We start from the raw sequence: 13,943 nt of genomic DNA on the forward strand, positions 1-13,943 counted from the left end.
AGGCGGATCTCTGTGAGTTCGAGACCAGCCTGGTCTACAAGAGCTAGTTCCAGGACAGGAACCAAAAAGCTACAGAGAAACCCTGTCTCAAAAATCCAAAAAAATAAAAAAAAAACAAAAATAAATATGACAAAAGGTTTTAAGTCCTTTTAGGGTGCCCCAGATTCAATAGATTTTTTTTTTTTAAGTATCTTCAGGGACTTTTCATTTATGTCCTCTTTGATGACTGCAGCTTTCCCTGGAAGGGAAATTGCCTTCTGATCTCGTGCACATGCCTGGTCCCCACCCTTCCTTCCTTCCTGCTGTGGAAGCCTGTGTGTGGGGTTGGGGTTGCTAGTGCCTTCCCTGGTGCTTTGGTGTTGTGGCCGGCAAGTAAGCAGCTGCTGTCCTTTCTGTCGCTCTGCAGTGTCTGCCATTACAGCAGAGTCGGTGTAGGCTCCTCATCCTAGCGCATAGCCGGAATCTGATGTTCCCAGAACAGTCGTTTCCTTCAAATATGTGGGCACACTTTTGATTCTGCTTTGTAAGTCCACATTAATATTTACCCTATCTTAGGTGTTACTGCACCTAAAACTTGCTTGCTCCCATAAATCTTTTCTGTAGTCCGTAGCAATACCTTTCTCTTTCGGATTCTCCTGCTTACTTTTTTGTAAAGGCAACGCTGAAGAACACTGGCGATTTTTTTCACTTGAATGGCAGCTACAGAAGTCTTCAAAGCGAGCAATTTCGTCTAGAGAGTGAAGACCTGCACGTGTTTCTTGTGTGCTTTTGCTTGTAGTGGATTGATTCAGCTTGTCGCCCTCGGGATTGCTAAGTCTACAAGGACAAACGTGAACATGAGCGCCCTCCTCAACAGTCTGGACTCTCGTCTCACAGTGTCTGTTAACAGGTCTACTTAGGCAGTGTGATAACGCAAGACCATTACTTAAGCTTGGAACCTTAAGAAAAGAGAAAATCAGGCATGGAAGCTAATCAGCTTCTTGCTTTAAAATGTCTATATGTCTCTCTGACTCTCTTCCACACACTCGTGTTCCCCGATATTAGGAAAAAATTCTTAGTAATGCTTACTAAAGAGAAATGGCTATAGAATGATTTAGAAATAAACGATCTGATTGCAGTTGGAGGAAAGCAGCTCGGTGTGGAGTAATTTGAGAGTCTCCCATTTTTATGACATCTCTAAAATAAGTTGCGCCCACAGTGGCAAAGCGTGTACTCCTTTTGGCAAAATCTCCATCAGCGTGATTGTCTCCTCTTGGGAGAAACTCCTGGGAGCAGAAATAACCAAGCCGCACCCTGCAGTGGGTGACTGTTCCCCTTCCTGCTCTGAGCGAGTGAAGACTTGACAAAGTCTTAATCACGGTAGGGAGTGCAGTACACATTCCCTACGTGTTGTGACACGGAGTGACACAGAATCTCTGGGTTCTTCTGGAAGGACAGGGTCCTGCAGTTTCCTTCCCTGCTTTGAAGAGAGTCTGAGAACACACTTCATCTAATGATACCAGTTTAGTGCAAAATTGAAAAATGTTAAGGTTTTTATTATTCAAAGAGAATTTTACATTTAAAAAAACTATTTACTGTATTAATGCTAGTCATACAGAGAACTGTGGTGGTGGCCTTGGCCACCATCTTTGTAATTTTGTAATTATACCAGCTTTGTCATTTTTTTGTCTTTTTTTTTCTAGCTTGTTTTGAAAATAAATGATACTTTTGAATCTAAGAGAGGGAAGAAGAGGGTAAAGTTACAGCCTTACACTGGAAAAGAAGCACCCTCCTCCAAAGGTAGGAACCATATTTGCTCATCTGTTTGTAGTGTTCGTGTGTGAGTCTCCTGCTGCTGTGACCAGCTGCAGGCACAAGTTAAGGATGGGGAGATTTGTTTGGCCCACAGTTTCAGAGGACTCTGTCTGTCATGTCGGTTCATGGTGGTGGAGCATGCAGCAGACTAGGAGACAGCGAGGAAGAAGCCAGGGCTGGTGTCACATCCTGCTTCTGCCAATCAGACCCCACCTCCTCGAGTTTCCACAGCTGCCCTGAATAGTGCCAGCTGGGGCAAGCATTCAAACCACGAGCTTCTAGGGACATTCTGCGTTCAGACCATAACAGCATCTGAAGGGAGCATTGTTCTGTAACGTAGTGTCTGATTGGACAGGCTCACTTGCTAGTTCCAGTTGGCCTGGAACTCACTGTGTATCCCAGACTGGCCATGTACTTGTGATGAGCCTTCTGCGTCAGCCTTCCGGCCTGTGGGAGTACAAACATGAGCTCCTTCACACTCGGCTCTTCAAGGGTCAGCTTCCAACTCCTTCTGATTTAATTCAAAGTAAAATACATTGTGTGAATAAATAAACAATTGAAAGCCAATGAGACTAAATTTCTTAAAGTCTGAGTAATTATTTTTTTAATATTTATTTATTATGTATACAATATTCTGTCTGTGTGTATGTCTGCAGGCCAGAAGAGGGCACCAGACCCCATTACAGATGGTTGTGAGCCACCATGTGGTTGCTGGGAATTGAACTCAGGACCTTTGGAAGAGCAGGCAATGTTCTTAACCTCTGAGCCATCTCTCCAGCCCCCTGAGTAGTTATTTTGTAATTCCACTTTGCTCTCTAGTTTGTCCTTTTTTGAAATAGAGTCTTACTCTTGGAGTCCCCCTGCCTCAACCTCCAGGTGCCAGGGTACAGACATTCACCACCGTGGCCACAGACATGTGGTACCCTACTTGTATCACATCTCTGGACCTCCGTAATTTATCATGCAGATGGCTAGATAAAACTTACTGTAGCCTAGGTAAGAAAATTGGAGTAGTCACAACAAATTATAAGTGTTTTCATAAAAACGCCTGTGAAAAGGGCTGGGTGTGATGGTGCACACTTGTAACCCTGCCCTAGGGAGACAGAGGCAGGAAGATTGAAGTTCCAGGCCAGCCCGGGCTCTCTGGGGAGACTTTATTTCTTACAACCCCCCAGGGGGCTGGGATGCCATGTAGATGAAGAGTTCCTGCCTGCCTCACTGTGTGCCCTGGTCCAGCTCCAGTCTGCATCTGCAGGACAGCCTCAGGAGCTTAGCTCGGCTGTCTAAGAGACAGAAAGTTCCTAAGGGAGCAGCCCTGCCGGAGGACACTGTCTCTTATCTTTACAGAGTCACAAAGAGAAATGTCTTAATTTCCTTTACAAGTCGACTCAATGTTAAAACACTTAAGTTGTAAACTAAGATCATCTGGGTCCCAAAGACTCTGTTCTGACTGTGAAGACTGGTCTTGATCCAGTCTCGCATACACACAATGAGCTGGTTGCCATGTTTAATGTGTTTTCCAAGTTTCTTTTCTTTTTCTTCTTCTCTTTGTGATGTATACCTGTCCATGTGTGCTCGTGTGTGTGGGTGTACATGTGAACGCCCCAGTGAAGGCCCGAGACTGATGGTTTTCTGCTATCATTCTTCCACCTTATTCGTTTGAGGCAGGACCTCTCAATCAAACCCAGAGCTCTCCGATGCAGATAGTCTCACTTACTAGGTGAGGGGTACAGGCGCGCGCACACACACACACACACACACACACACACACACACACACACACACACACACGGCTCTATGTCCCTGGCTCCATTCTGAGACTAGAGTCACCGGTGGTCTGTCACAACCACCTGGTGTTTACATGGGTTCTGGGAACCCAAACTCCTGTCCTCTTGCTTGTATGATGAGTGCTTTAACTACTGGCCAGCCGCAGCCCCAGCCCATGTTATCCTATTTGCAAAGGGAAATACTTAGACACGTTTCATTTTCTTCTGGGAATGAAATGCCTTTGTCTGTTATTATCAATAACACCTGATATTTATTGAATAAAATAATTGTTTGAAGATTTCATCTCATTTGTAATGCCACATCAAGGGTAAGGGGCTGTCCTTTCTCACAGCTGGAGAAGCTGAGCCAGAAGAGGAAGTGTGGATTTGAGTCCAGAGCCATGACCGTAGATCTTACTCTCCTCTCTCACAGTCTCTCTCAAATGCTCCTGTTAACATTGAATTTTAGACATCTGCCTCCTCTGTGTTTCCTTATCTCCAGCAAAGTCACCCCCAGAGGGTTTCACCTTAGAACAAGGTGCAGAAAATGAAAACTGGTACCAGACACATTATGTTAGAGTCTTTCTAATACATTGCTACTGACTTTTTTTTTTAAGATTTATGTATTTAAAAGTATTTTATTTATTTATTTATTCCAAAGTATTCTGTCTGCATGTATGCCTGCGCACCAGGAGCGGGTACTAGATCTCATTATAGATGGTTGTGAGCCACCATATCGTTGCTGGAATTCGAACCCAGGACTTCTGGAAGAACAGCTAGTGCTCTTAGCCATCTCTCCAGCTCCTATGCATTACTATGGACTTTCTAAATCCTGTGTGGCAGATACTATTGATTTATAGATAAGGAAGTAAACTTTAAGCTGCAAATTATTTAAAATGCCAAGATGCTGGGGCTAGAATGAGTGCTTGCAAAATATCGGCATTGCCCTGGCCCAGGGAAATGTCTTAGCAGGCAAAAGTGCCAGCCACACACGCCTGATGGCCTGAGTGTGACCCCTGAGCCCACAGAAAAAGCTGGGTGATAGAAACTGACTAAGTATATATTAAAGACAGGGTCTCTACATAGCCCCGGCTGTCCTGGAACTCACAGTTTGGACCAGGCTGGCTGCCTCTGCCTCCCAAGGGCCAGAGCAGGATGCAGTAATGTATGTCTGTAATCGCAGCGTTCCTTCAGCGAGATGGGAGGTGGGAAGACAGAATTGGGCAGTGCTCCTGGGGTTTACAGTGCTGTGGCAAACAACAAGACCCTGTCTCGAAAAAACAAAACCAAAAGGTGGAAAGGGAGAAACAGTTCACAGAAAGTTATTCTTCACCACTCCATGATGTTGCAGCAGACGAACATACTCACACACAGATGAAGGCTTTTAAGTATAAAAAAGCATAAAATGATTGCCATTCTGATTAACAACAGCCTAAAATTGGTAACTACTTTCTGCCTACAACACTCTGAGTGGGTTTGGATCCTGTCTGCGGAGCTGACTCAGCACAGTGCTCAGGTTTCCTTCCTCTGCTTTTGTCCTATGTCAGCAACGCCTGGTGGGCCTGGATGCTTACCTGCGCCCCCTCTGCTCTCGATTCCTCAACCCGAGCATTCTTATCTTCCAGTCTCAGTTGTTAGAGAATGACACTGCCTTTCTTCAGCTTTGTCATTACAGTTTTCTGTGTTGAAATCAGAGAGAGACAACCCAGGGCTTTTCATACTCCTGCAGAGTCTCAACAGATTTATTTTTAAATTGGGTGACGGAATACACACCTTTAATCCCAGCACTCTAGAGGCAGGGGTAGGTGAATCTCTGTGAGTTTGAGGGCAGCCTGGTCTATAGAGCGAGTTCCAGGACAGCCAAGTCTGCATAGTGAGACCCTGTCTCAAAAAACCAAAAACAAAAAATTATTTTTAATTATGTGTATGTGTGCTACATATATTCAGGTGCCTAAGGAGGCCAAAGTGGGTGTAAGGTCCTTGGAGCTAGAGTTATAGGTGGTTCTGAGTCACCTGACATGGGTGGGTACTTGGAGTCAAATCAAACTTGGAGCCTTTGAAAGAGCAGAAAGTGCTCTTAACCACTGAGCTGTCTCTCCGGCCCCTAATGACTTTTCTTGTATAAGTAGTTTTACATTATTCAGACTTTATTCTGTGTTTTCCTTTTAAAAAGACAATTAATATAGCTCAACAGGATCAACACATAAAGCCCGGCAAACCCTGCTGAACTTTAAAGCTCTAGAAATGAAAGTCTCCGTTGTGGGTGGTGTGCCAATCAGTGAGACTCATTCTGTCCCCAACACCTCAAGTTTTTAAAATATAGTTGGTAGACATTTTGGTTGTTTCTAACATACTTAACCTCTGGAGACAAACCGTCTATAAAAATATACACATATACAAATTCAAATAATATTGTGGTGCTCATCCTTTTACTTATTTTCGTGTATTGTACTTATAATCTAAGTTTCTTATAGTAGACTCCCTGGGTCAAAGAATATATGGACGTAAAACAATTCTAGTACTTGAGAGACTGAGGCAAGGGGATTGTGTGAATTCAAGGCCACCCTGGGTTACATAGTGAATTTCAGAACAGCCTGAGCTACAGAGCGAGACCCCCATCTCAAAAAACTAATATTAAACGTTTTTATAGCTATTGCCAAATTGTCTCAGACAGCTGGTAATAACCTGTTTCTACAAACAACATTTGAACATACTTTCCCATAATCCTCATCAAGTAGATTAATAATTTTTTGTTAATGGTTAAAATGTATTAACCTTTTTTGCTTTGTTTTGTTTTTGTTTTTTTGAGACAGGGTTTCTCAGTGTAGCCCTAGCAGTCTTGGAACTCACTCTGTAGACCAGGCTGGCCTCGAACTCACAGAGATCTGCCTGACTTTGCCTTCCAAGTAAAGGCATGCACCACCACTGCTCAGCCTAAAATGTATTATCTTATTTTTTTTTTAGTTTATTTATTTTCATTATGAACTTGGGAAAGTTTTCATATTTATCAGTAATTTCTATATCTTTTCTGTGTATTACCTTTTCCTAAGTATTTATCCTTTTTTTCTGCCTTGTGCTCTTTTTTCTTCTGTGTGTGTACCAGGCCTTCTTTTCTTTTGGGCTCCCAGATCATGACATGGAGACTTAGTATTAGTTTTGAATGTTTGGCCTAGCTTAGGCTCTTTTCTGACTAGCTCTTTTAACCTGTTTCTCTCTATCTACTTTTTGTCTCAAGACTTTTTACTTTTCTTTCTTTCCCTCCCTCCCTCCCTTCCTTCCTCTTCCTTCCTTCCTTCCTTCCTTCCTTCCTTCCTTCCTTCCTTCCTTCCTTCCTTCCTTCCTTCCTCTCCCCCTCTTTCCTTCTATCTTACTTTTATTGCTGCTCGCATCTGCTGGTTGGCAGCTGCCTGACTTGCCCTGGGCATCTTCCTCGTTCTCCTCATCTCTCATTCTTCCTGAGCCTAGATTTCTCCTCCTGTTTATTGTCTCTGCTCACCAGCCCCACCTGTCCTTTCACTGCCTAGCTAATAGCTTGTTTGCCTTTTATTAAAACAGTCAGGTGCCTTAGGCAGGCAAGGTGAAACATATGCAACATATGTTTACATAATTAAACAACATCCTTACATCATTAAATAAATGCAGCAGACGCAAATGGAACACACCTTCACACAGTTAAAGCAGTACTCTGCAGCACGTCTTTGCCTAGTTAAAGTGATATTCCACAGCATGTGTATGTACATATGTGCATGCTTCTATGCGTGTGAACATTTGTGCACATAAATGTGGAAGCCAGATGGTCCAGTCTATCTTGTTGTTTGGCCTAGACCTCCCCAAGTAGGCTGTGCTGACTGGCTTAGTAAGTCCCAGGGTGGGGTTATGAGCTCTTACCACTGTAGCTGACCTTTTTTATTCTTGCTTTTTTTTTTTTTTTTTCGAGACAGGGTTTCTCTGTGTAACAGCCCTAGCTGTCCTGGAACTAGCTCTGTAGATCAGGCTGACCTCAAACTCACAGAGATCCGCCAGCCTCTGCCTCCCGAGTGCTGGGATTAAAGGTGTGAGCTACCACTGCCCAGCTGGATTCTGGGGATCAAACTCAGCTCCCCTCATGTTTGTGCCGCATGAATTTTATGAGCTGAGCTATTTTCCTAGCCCATGTGTTCTTTTCCATTTGATTTGTAATAGCTAGTCAAATATTAAGAAACGTAGTTTTGATCCAAACATAGTGGTGCATGCTTTTAACTTTTCTACATAGAGAACAGAGATACCCTGCTAAAAAAAAAAAAGAAAAGAAAAGAAAAAGAAAGAAAAGTAAAAAGAATAAGGAAGAAACTTAGTTTTAAGCATGGTGGTACAATCCGTAATCCCAGCACTCAGAAGGCTGAAGCAGCAGGAGGATTACTCCACGCTGAGGCCAGCCTGTGCTACACAGTGAAGTTCCATGCTAGTCTGGGCTACAGAGAGAGACCCTGTATTAAAAAACACAATAAAGAAGCAAAAAGATCTTGTGTCTTCGTACACTTACAAATATTTTCCCTAAGCCGGGCGGTGGTGGCACACGCCTTTAATCCCAGCACTCGGTAGGCAGAGGCAGGCGGATCTCTGTGAGTTCGAAACCAGCCTGGTCTACAGAGCTAGTTCCAGGACAGGCTCCAAAACCACAGAGAAACCCTGTCTCAAAAAACCACAAAAAACAAAAAAAAACAAAAAAAATATTTTCCCTATTTATTTTTCAGTTTTTGAGTTTGCTCAGTTTTTTATTAGATAGAAAATTTCAGGGTTTTCTTTCTGGTCTTTGAAACAGGAGGCCATGTAGCTCAGGCTGTCCTGGACTCACCATGTGTAGCTGATGCTGTTACTAAACCTGATCCTCTTGTGCCAGCCTCCAAGTTCTGGGGTACAGGTGTGGCCAGCAGGCCCGGCTACATTTCAGAATGCTACATTGTCAAATTCACAAATATTTTTGATCTATGAATGTTAGGCTCTGATTTTCCTAACACATTTAAAGATTTTTCTCTTGTTTTGCAGTTTTTAGTTGACTTTAATTTTTTTAGACCTAATCTAGAAAGTTCCTTTAAAAAAAAAAAACCTATTATATTTTATTTGTTGTTTTGTGTGGGGAGGTTGAAATGCCATGGTGTTAATTTAGAGGTCAGAGGACAGTTTTTGAGAGTTGGTTATCCATATGGTTCTAGGATTAGACTCACCAACCCTCCCCCCCCCCCCTCTCTCAACCTTCACTTTTGGTATACTTTCAGAATTTGGTACAGAACACTCTGTTGGTAGCCAGGGTGCACAGCCCCTACATTCGATCCCTTTAAAAGACACACAGACACATACACACCTAACACTCCTGTGTGAAAAGAGCGTAGCCCCTATCCACAAAAGTCCTAAAATGTGCGTGGGGAAAATAAGAACAGTTCTAAGCAGTGCTGTTGCTGGAGACTGGGGGCCAGAGAGCCGGCCGCGTGGGCGCAGTGTTTAGTGGAGCCACGGCAAAGGCAGTGTGTTGCTTCCCAGACTCTCGGTCGGCCCACAGTGGCCACATCTCATACTCTAAATCCACGGTGTCCAGGTTTGTGTTCTTCATCCTGGTGCGGGTACTTTATTTAAAGCTGTGCAGTTATTTGAATAAAAAGTAGACCTCATTCTGAACTAGACTTAGAATTATCCGGAAAGCCGGCTGATCCCAGCGCTGAGGCTAAGAGTCTCTGCGGCGTGGAAGGAGATAGAGGTGAGTTCCTCCTCTGCTTCCAGGGACACCTTCTGTAGCTGCAGCTCTCTGTGGTCAGCTGAGGTGTGAAAGTATCAAATGGAAAATTCCAGAAACAGTCTGAAAACCTTGAGGCCCAGCACTGTCCTGAGCAGCGTGGTGGAGCTGCCATCTGCCCTTCTCCTTTGCCTGGGATGTGAATCAGCCCTGTGTCCTGTGTGCTCGCTAGACTGTGCCACCCACCTGTCGGCAGCCACGCAGCCTTCGGCTGAGCTTCACTGAGTCACAGAGCTTGTGTCTAAGCCTCCCACACGTAATAGCCCAGTGCGGTCATAGTGCCTTCATCGTCCCCTTCCTTCCAGCACACAGGCTGCAGTTCCGATGTTGTCCCCAAACTAGGCTAGGTACAATATTAAAGAACCAGGAGAGCCATATTCACATAACTTTTACTTATGTATTATTATAATTCTGTATTTTGACATTAGTTATTAATCTTTTACTGTGATTAATTTATAAAAATGCTCTTACAGACTCAATACTACAAAATCCCCGTAAGATTCCATACTGCCGGTTTCAGATCCTCTGCAGACAAGGGGGACCTCCTGGGCCTTGCCTCTCTTTCAACAGCTGTGCTAATTTGACCTTTACTAACCTGACCCCCATCCCTCACTCGAGGCCCTGGAGTGTGGCAGTTTTCCATTGTTCTCGTTCTGGTGGACAATACAAACGGAAACTCTGCCGCTCTTCCTTTCTTCCAGGTGAAACCAGTGGGAACGAGAGTGATGCCGAGAACCTGCCAAAGAGTGAGTCAGCCGGCTGCTCCGTCCATGATCCTGGCTTCTGGCTGCGGGTGGAGCAAGGCCTGCCCTTGTGATTAAGCGTGGTTTTCCCCATGTGGAGTTCACTTTGTAGGCCATTGCTTCATTCCCAGCCCCTGCCGAGATCTGCGGAGCTAAGTAGTACTTTCAGCTGTTTCCTGAGGAGTGAGGTAAACCAGGATGGTTCTGAGGGGGCAGGGCAGCTCCGCATGCCCAGACACGTGCGGTTTGTAGCAGCCGAAAGAGCGTGTGTCATCCTCACAACAAACACTTAGCCCCAAAGAGCTGGCTTTTCTCTAGTAACCCATGTGACCATTAAGTGCGTTTCCCATCTCTGCCATTAAGAAAGGAGACGATGTTTACATGCAGGTCCTTCTAGTCCAGAGCAGGACGCGATTCATGTCAGGGCTCAGAAGCCGTGCGTTTCTGGCTTTTCCTGTACGAGCCCCTAATGAGCTCCGAGTCCTCATCACACGATTGTCACAGCAGGCTTTGTTTTATTTCTTGTTTAACTGGCTGACACGCAGCAGCTAACACAAAGAGCAGGAGTCACAAGTTGTCAAAGCCGAGTGGAGGGCAGTCCTGGCACTGCTCGCATGAGTAATAGCCGTGTGCTTCTCCACTGACCTAAATCGCTCCAGGTTTTGGATTCTGTAGCCTGACTAAAGATGAAACTTGACAGCGTCATGGGGTTCAGCAGTGATGTGTTAGGGTGACTAATTTACTGCCGTTGCTAATGAGAAACAAGACCCGCATGAGTCTGGACCTGAATTCAGCCCTTTGGAGGGTCAGCACACCCTTTCCCAGCACATCTGCGAAACTGGGTGTTTCTAAGAACCGTTCCTGGTTGTGTCTTTAGAGTTCTTAGCATTTTGATCCACAGTGTAACTTGTTTAGTGGCAGACGTCATTATGTGTGGGGAGGGGATGGCAGTCTCAATGTGGTTGTGATTTGCCTTTTTCTGATGGCCAAAGGTGTAGAGCATTCTTTTGCGAACTTTTTGGCCGCACGTATCTCTTGGTTTGAAAAGCGTCTGTTTGGTCTGTTGCCTGCTTAACAGTTGAGTTTTTATCTATTTTGTTGTTGTTTTTATGTGCTCTAGGTATTCATCTTCTGTCGGGTGAAATTCAGCAGAGCTTTTCTCTTCTGTGGCTGTCTCTTCACTTTTTCTTTTGCTGCTCAGACACTTTTTAATTTCCTGCAGGCCCCTTTATCCATCTTGCTCTTACTTCCTAACTATCCGTGTCCTATTCAAAAGTCATCGTCTGTGCCTGTATCTGGAAGTGTTTCCCCTGTGACTTCATCCAGCAGGTTCAGATTCTGTCTTACATTAAGGTCTTTGATCCATTCGAATTGATTTTTATGGAGTGACAGGGGTCCAGCTCCGGCCTTTCTTAGGTGATGGATATCCAGATTTCCCAGCATCATCTAAAGAGGCTGGTCTCCCCCCACCCACCCGGTTTGTATTTTAGTTCTTTTGTTAAGAATCAGGTGGATGTAGCTTCTTGACTTTATTGTTAGATCTTCTGTTCAGAGATCTACATGTTTAGTTTTTAAAAATTATTTCAAATATTTTATTTTTAGTTATGTGTTATCGTTGTGGGAGTCTGTGCGTGTGAGTGCAGGTTCCTGCAGAGGCCAGAGGGGTCAGGCGACCCTGGAGCTGCAGTTACTGGCAGGGATGAGGCATCTGATGTGTTGGGAAACAAACTCAGGTCCTCTGGACGAACAGTACATGCTCTTAGCCACTGAGCCATCTCTTTTTAGTAATGCATGCCAGGAGAAGGAAAAGGATGAGTTCTTTGATGTGAGGTTGGCTTTGGTTTAGATTTGCCCTGCCTGTACTTAATCTCTGTGTAGGACTCCATTCTTCCATTAAATCTTCCCCTCTTCTATGTCTTTACAACATTACCAGAAAAAGTGGTCAGTCTAGAATTCTTTCCTAGGCATTCTGTCTGTGTCCTGGTGCACTGCATGAAGACTATATGTAGCACATGCATAGAGTGTGTTGTAAATATGCAGAACATCAGTTAGGACGCAAATGTCCATCCCCGTGCTTGCTAGAGGTGGCATAGGACCCTGAGCACTGCCCTCTCACATGCCGTAGCCCAGGCAGCAGTGCTAGTGTGCTTGGCTGCATTCACCCAGCACACGACCACAAAGGGTTCTCCCTGTGAGAAACGTGACTCGTGGGCCTAGAGGAAAGGGCACGGGGAACCTGAAATGTGACCTCGTTGCAGATCGCCACAAGCGCTTGGCACAGCTGCAGCAGCCCTGCAAGAGGAACCCCCACTACCAGACCCTGGAGCGGGATCTCATCGAACTTCAGGAGCAGCAGCTCTTTGAGCTCTTCGTGGTGGTTTCCCTGCAGAAGAAGGCATCAGGGACAAACTACGTCCCCCAGGTCATACAACAGTTCCCCAGCAAGGTAGGTGGCCAGCACGCGCCCAGAAGGTTCCTGTTTGCTACTCACGGTGACTGTTGTCGCTGCCAGGTTCACCAACATTGAACAGGCTCTTACCCAAGTTCTCCTTGAATGGGCAATCCTCCTGCTTCGGCTTCCCAGGTGCTGGGAGCCGCCAAGCCCAGCCTGCCTGCCTCACAGAAGCGCTGTCTGTGGCTCTGCCCTTGACCCCCTTGAACTCTGGGCAGCGTGACATTAAATAGCAAATAAAACCCATTGCAGGTTCACAGGGCACACATGAAAGGGTTTACGTTTTAATTCGTTTACATTTGGTATTCTTTTTGTCTATTTCGTTTTGTTGGTTTCTTCTTTGCTTGCCTAGTTTGAGAAGACATTTTATTGTCCCTTTGCTTTTGAGATGAGAGTTAGTTCTCTATCATGTGGTTTCCAGTCATCAGGCTTGGCGGTAAATACCTTTACCTGCTGAGCCATCTCCCTGGCCCCATGAATTTACTTATTTTATACTTGAGTTTCTTCACTTATTGCATGAAGAGCCTTTTCTCTGAATTACACATTCAGCATGGCTACGATGGGCCCTTAGGGGCAAACACTCACTCTCTGCTCTGTTGCCTGCACCGTATCACTTCTTTGGGTTTTTAGAGATGAAGTTTTGTTGTCTAGCCTAGGCTGGCCTGGAACTCACTATGTAGCCTAGGCTGCCTCATGCCTTATGGTGCCCATGAGCCATCATAGCCAGGTAATACCTCTTATTCCTCGTAAGCATGTGGTCACTCTAGGACTGTGGCTCTATAACCCTGAACTACACGCTTCTCCAGAGTCACTGAAGCACCACTGTCCCGGGACCTAAGAGACGTTTCCTGCCTGTGTTTCCGTTTTTAAATGGCCTCAACTCAGCTAGTGTGGGGATATGCCTGTAACCCCAGCACTTAGGAGATAGAGGCCAGCCTGGGCTATGTAGGAAGAGTGTGTTTCAAAGAAGATCCAGGGGCAGAGAAGAGGAGAACCTTAGAAACATTCCAACAATGAGTAACTATATAAATCAAATTTCTCATGAAAATTTTCAGTGTCACCTAGGAGTGCTTTCAGAATTCGTGGTGAAATGATATTATCATATTCATCATATTCTAAATAGAGAGCCTTGAGTCATCTTTGGAGCCTGTCCTGGAACTCACGCTTGTAGACCAGGCTGGCCTTGAACTCACAGAGATCCACCTGCCTTTGCCTCCCGAGTGCTGGGATTAAAAGCGTGCACCACCATTGCCTGGCCTCTTTTAAACATTCTTACACTGTAGCCTAGGTGAGCCTTCAACTCGATAGGTAGCTCAGGTGGGCTCTAACCTCATGACCTGCTTACAAGTGTTAAGATGACAGACATGTGCTACCATGTCTAGTTTAGGAAGACCTACATATGAGAGAGAGAGAGAGAGAGA

The 13,943-nt window shown here is 45.0% G+C and overlaps 1 protein-coding gene across 1 annotated transcript in view; it reads left to right on the forward strand.

Moving 5' to 3' along the window:
• Dennd2c (DENN domain containing 2C) overlaps positions 1 to 13,943 on the forward strand; it is a 72,567-nt gene that overhangs the window by 39,762 nt on the left and 18,862 nt on the right. Inside the window, exons 6-8 of the mRNA XM_005357134.3 lie at positions 1,683 to 1,779; positions 10,029 to 10,073; positions 12,329 to 12,516. Coding sequence (XP_005357191.1) covers positions 1,683 to 1,779; positions 10,029 to 10,073; positions 12,329 to 12,516 — 330 coding nt within the window. The remainder of the gene's footprint in view (positions 1 to 1,682; positions 1,780 to 10,028; positions 10,074 to 12,328; positions 12,517 to 13,943) is intronic.

Source organism: Microtus ochrogaster, chromosome 21, assembly GCF_000317375.1.
Source record: "Microtus ochrogaster isolate Prairie Vole_2 chromosome 21, MicOch1.0, whole genome shotgun sequence".
NCBI lineage: Eukaryota > Metazoa > Chordata > Mammalia > Rodentia > Cricetidae > Microtus > Microtus ochrogaster.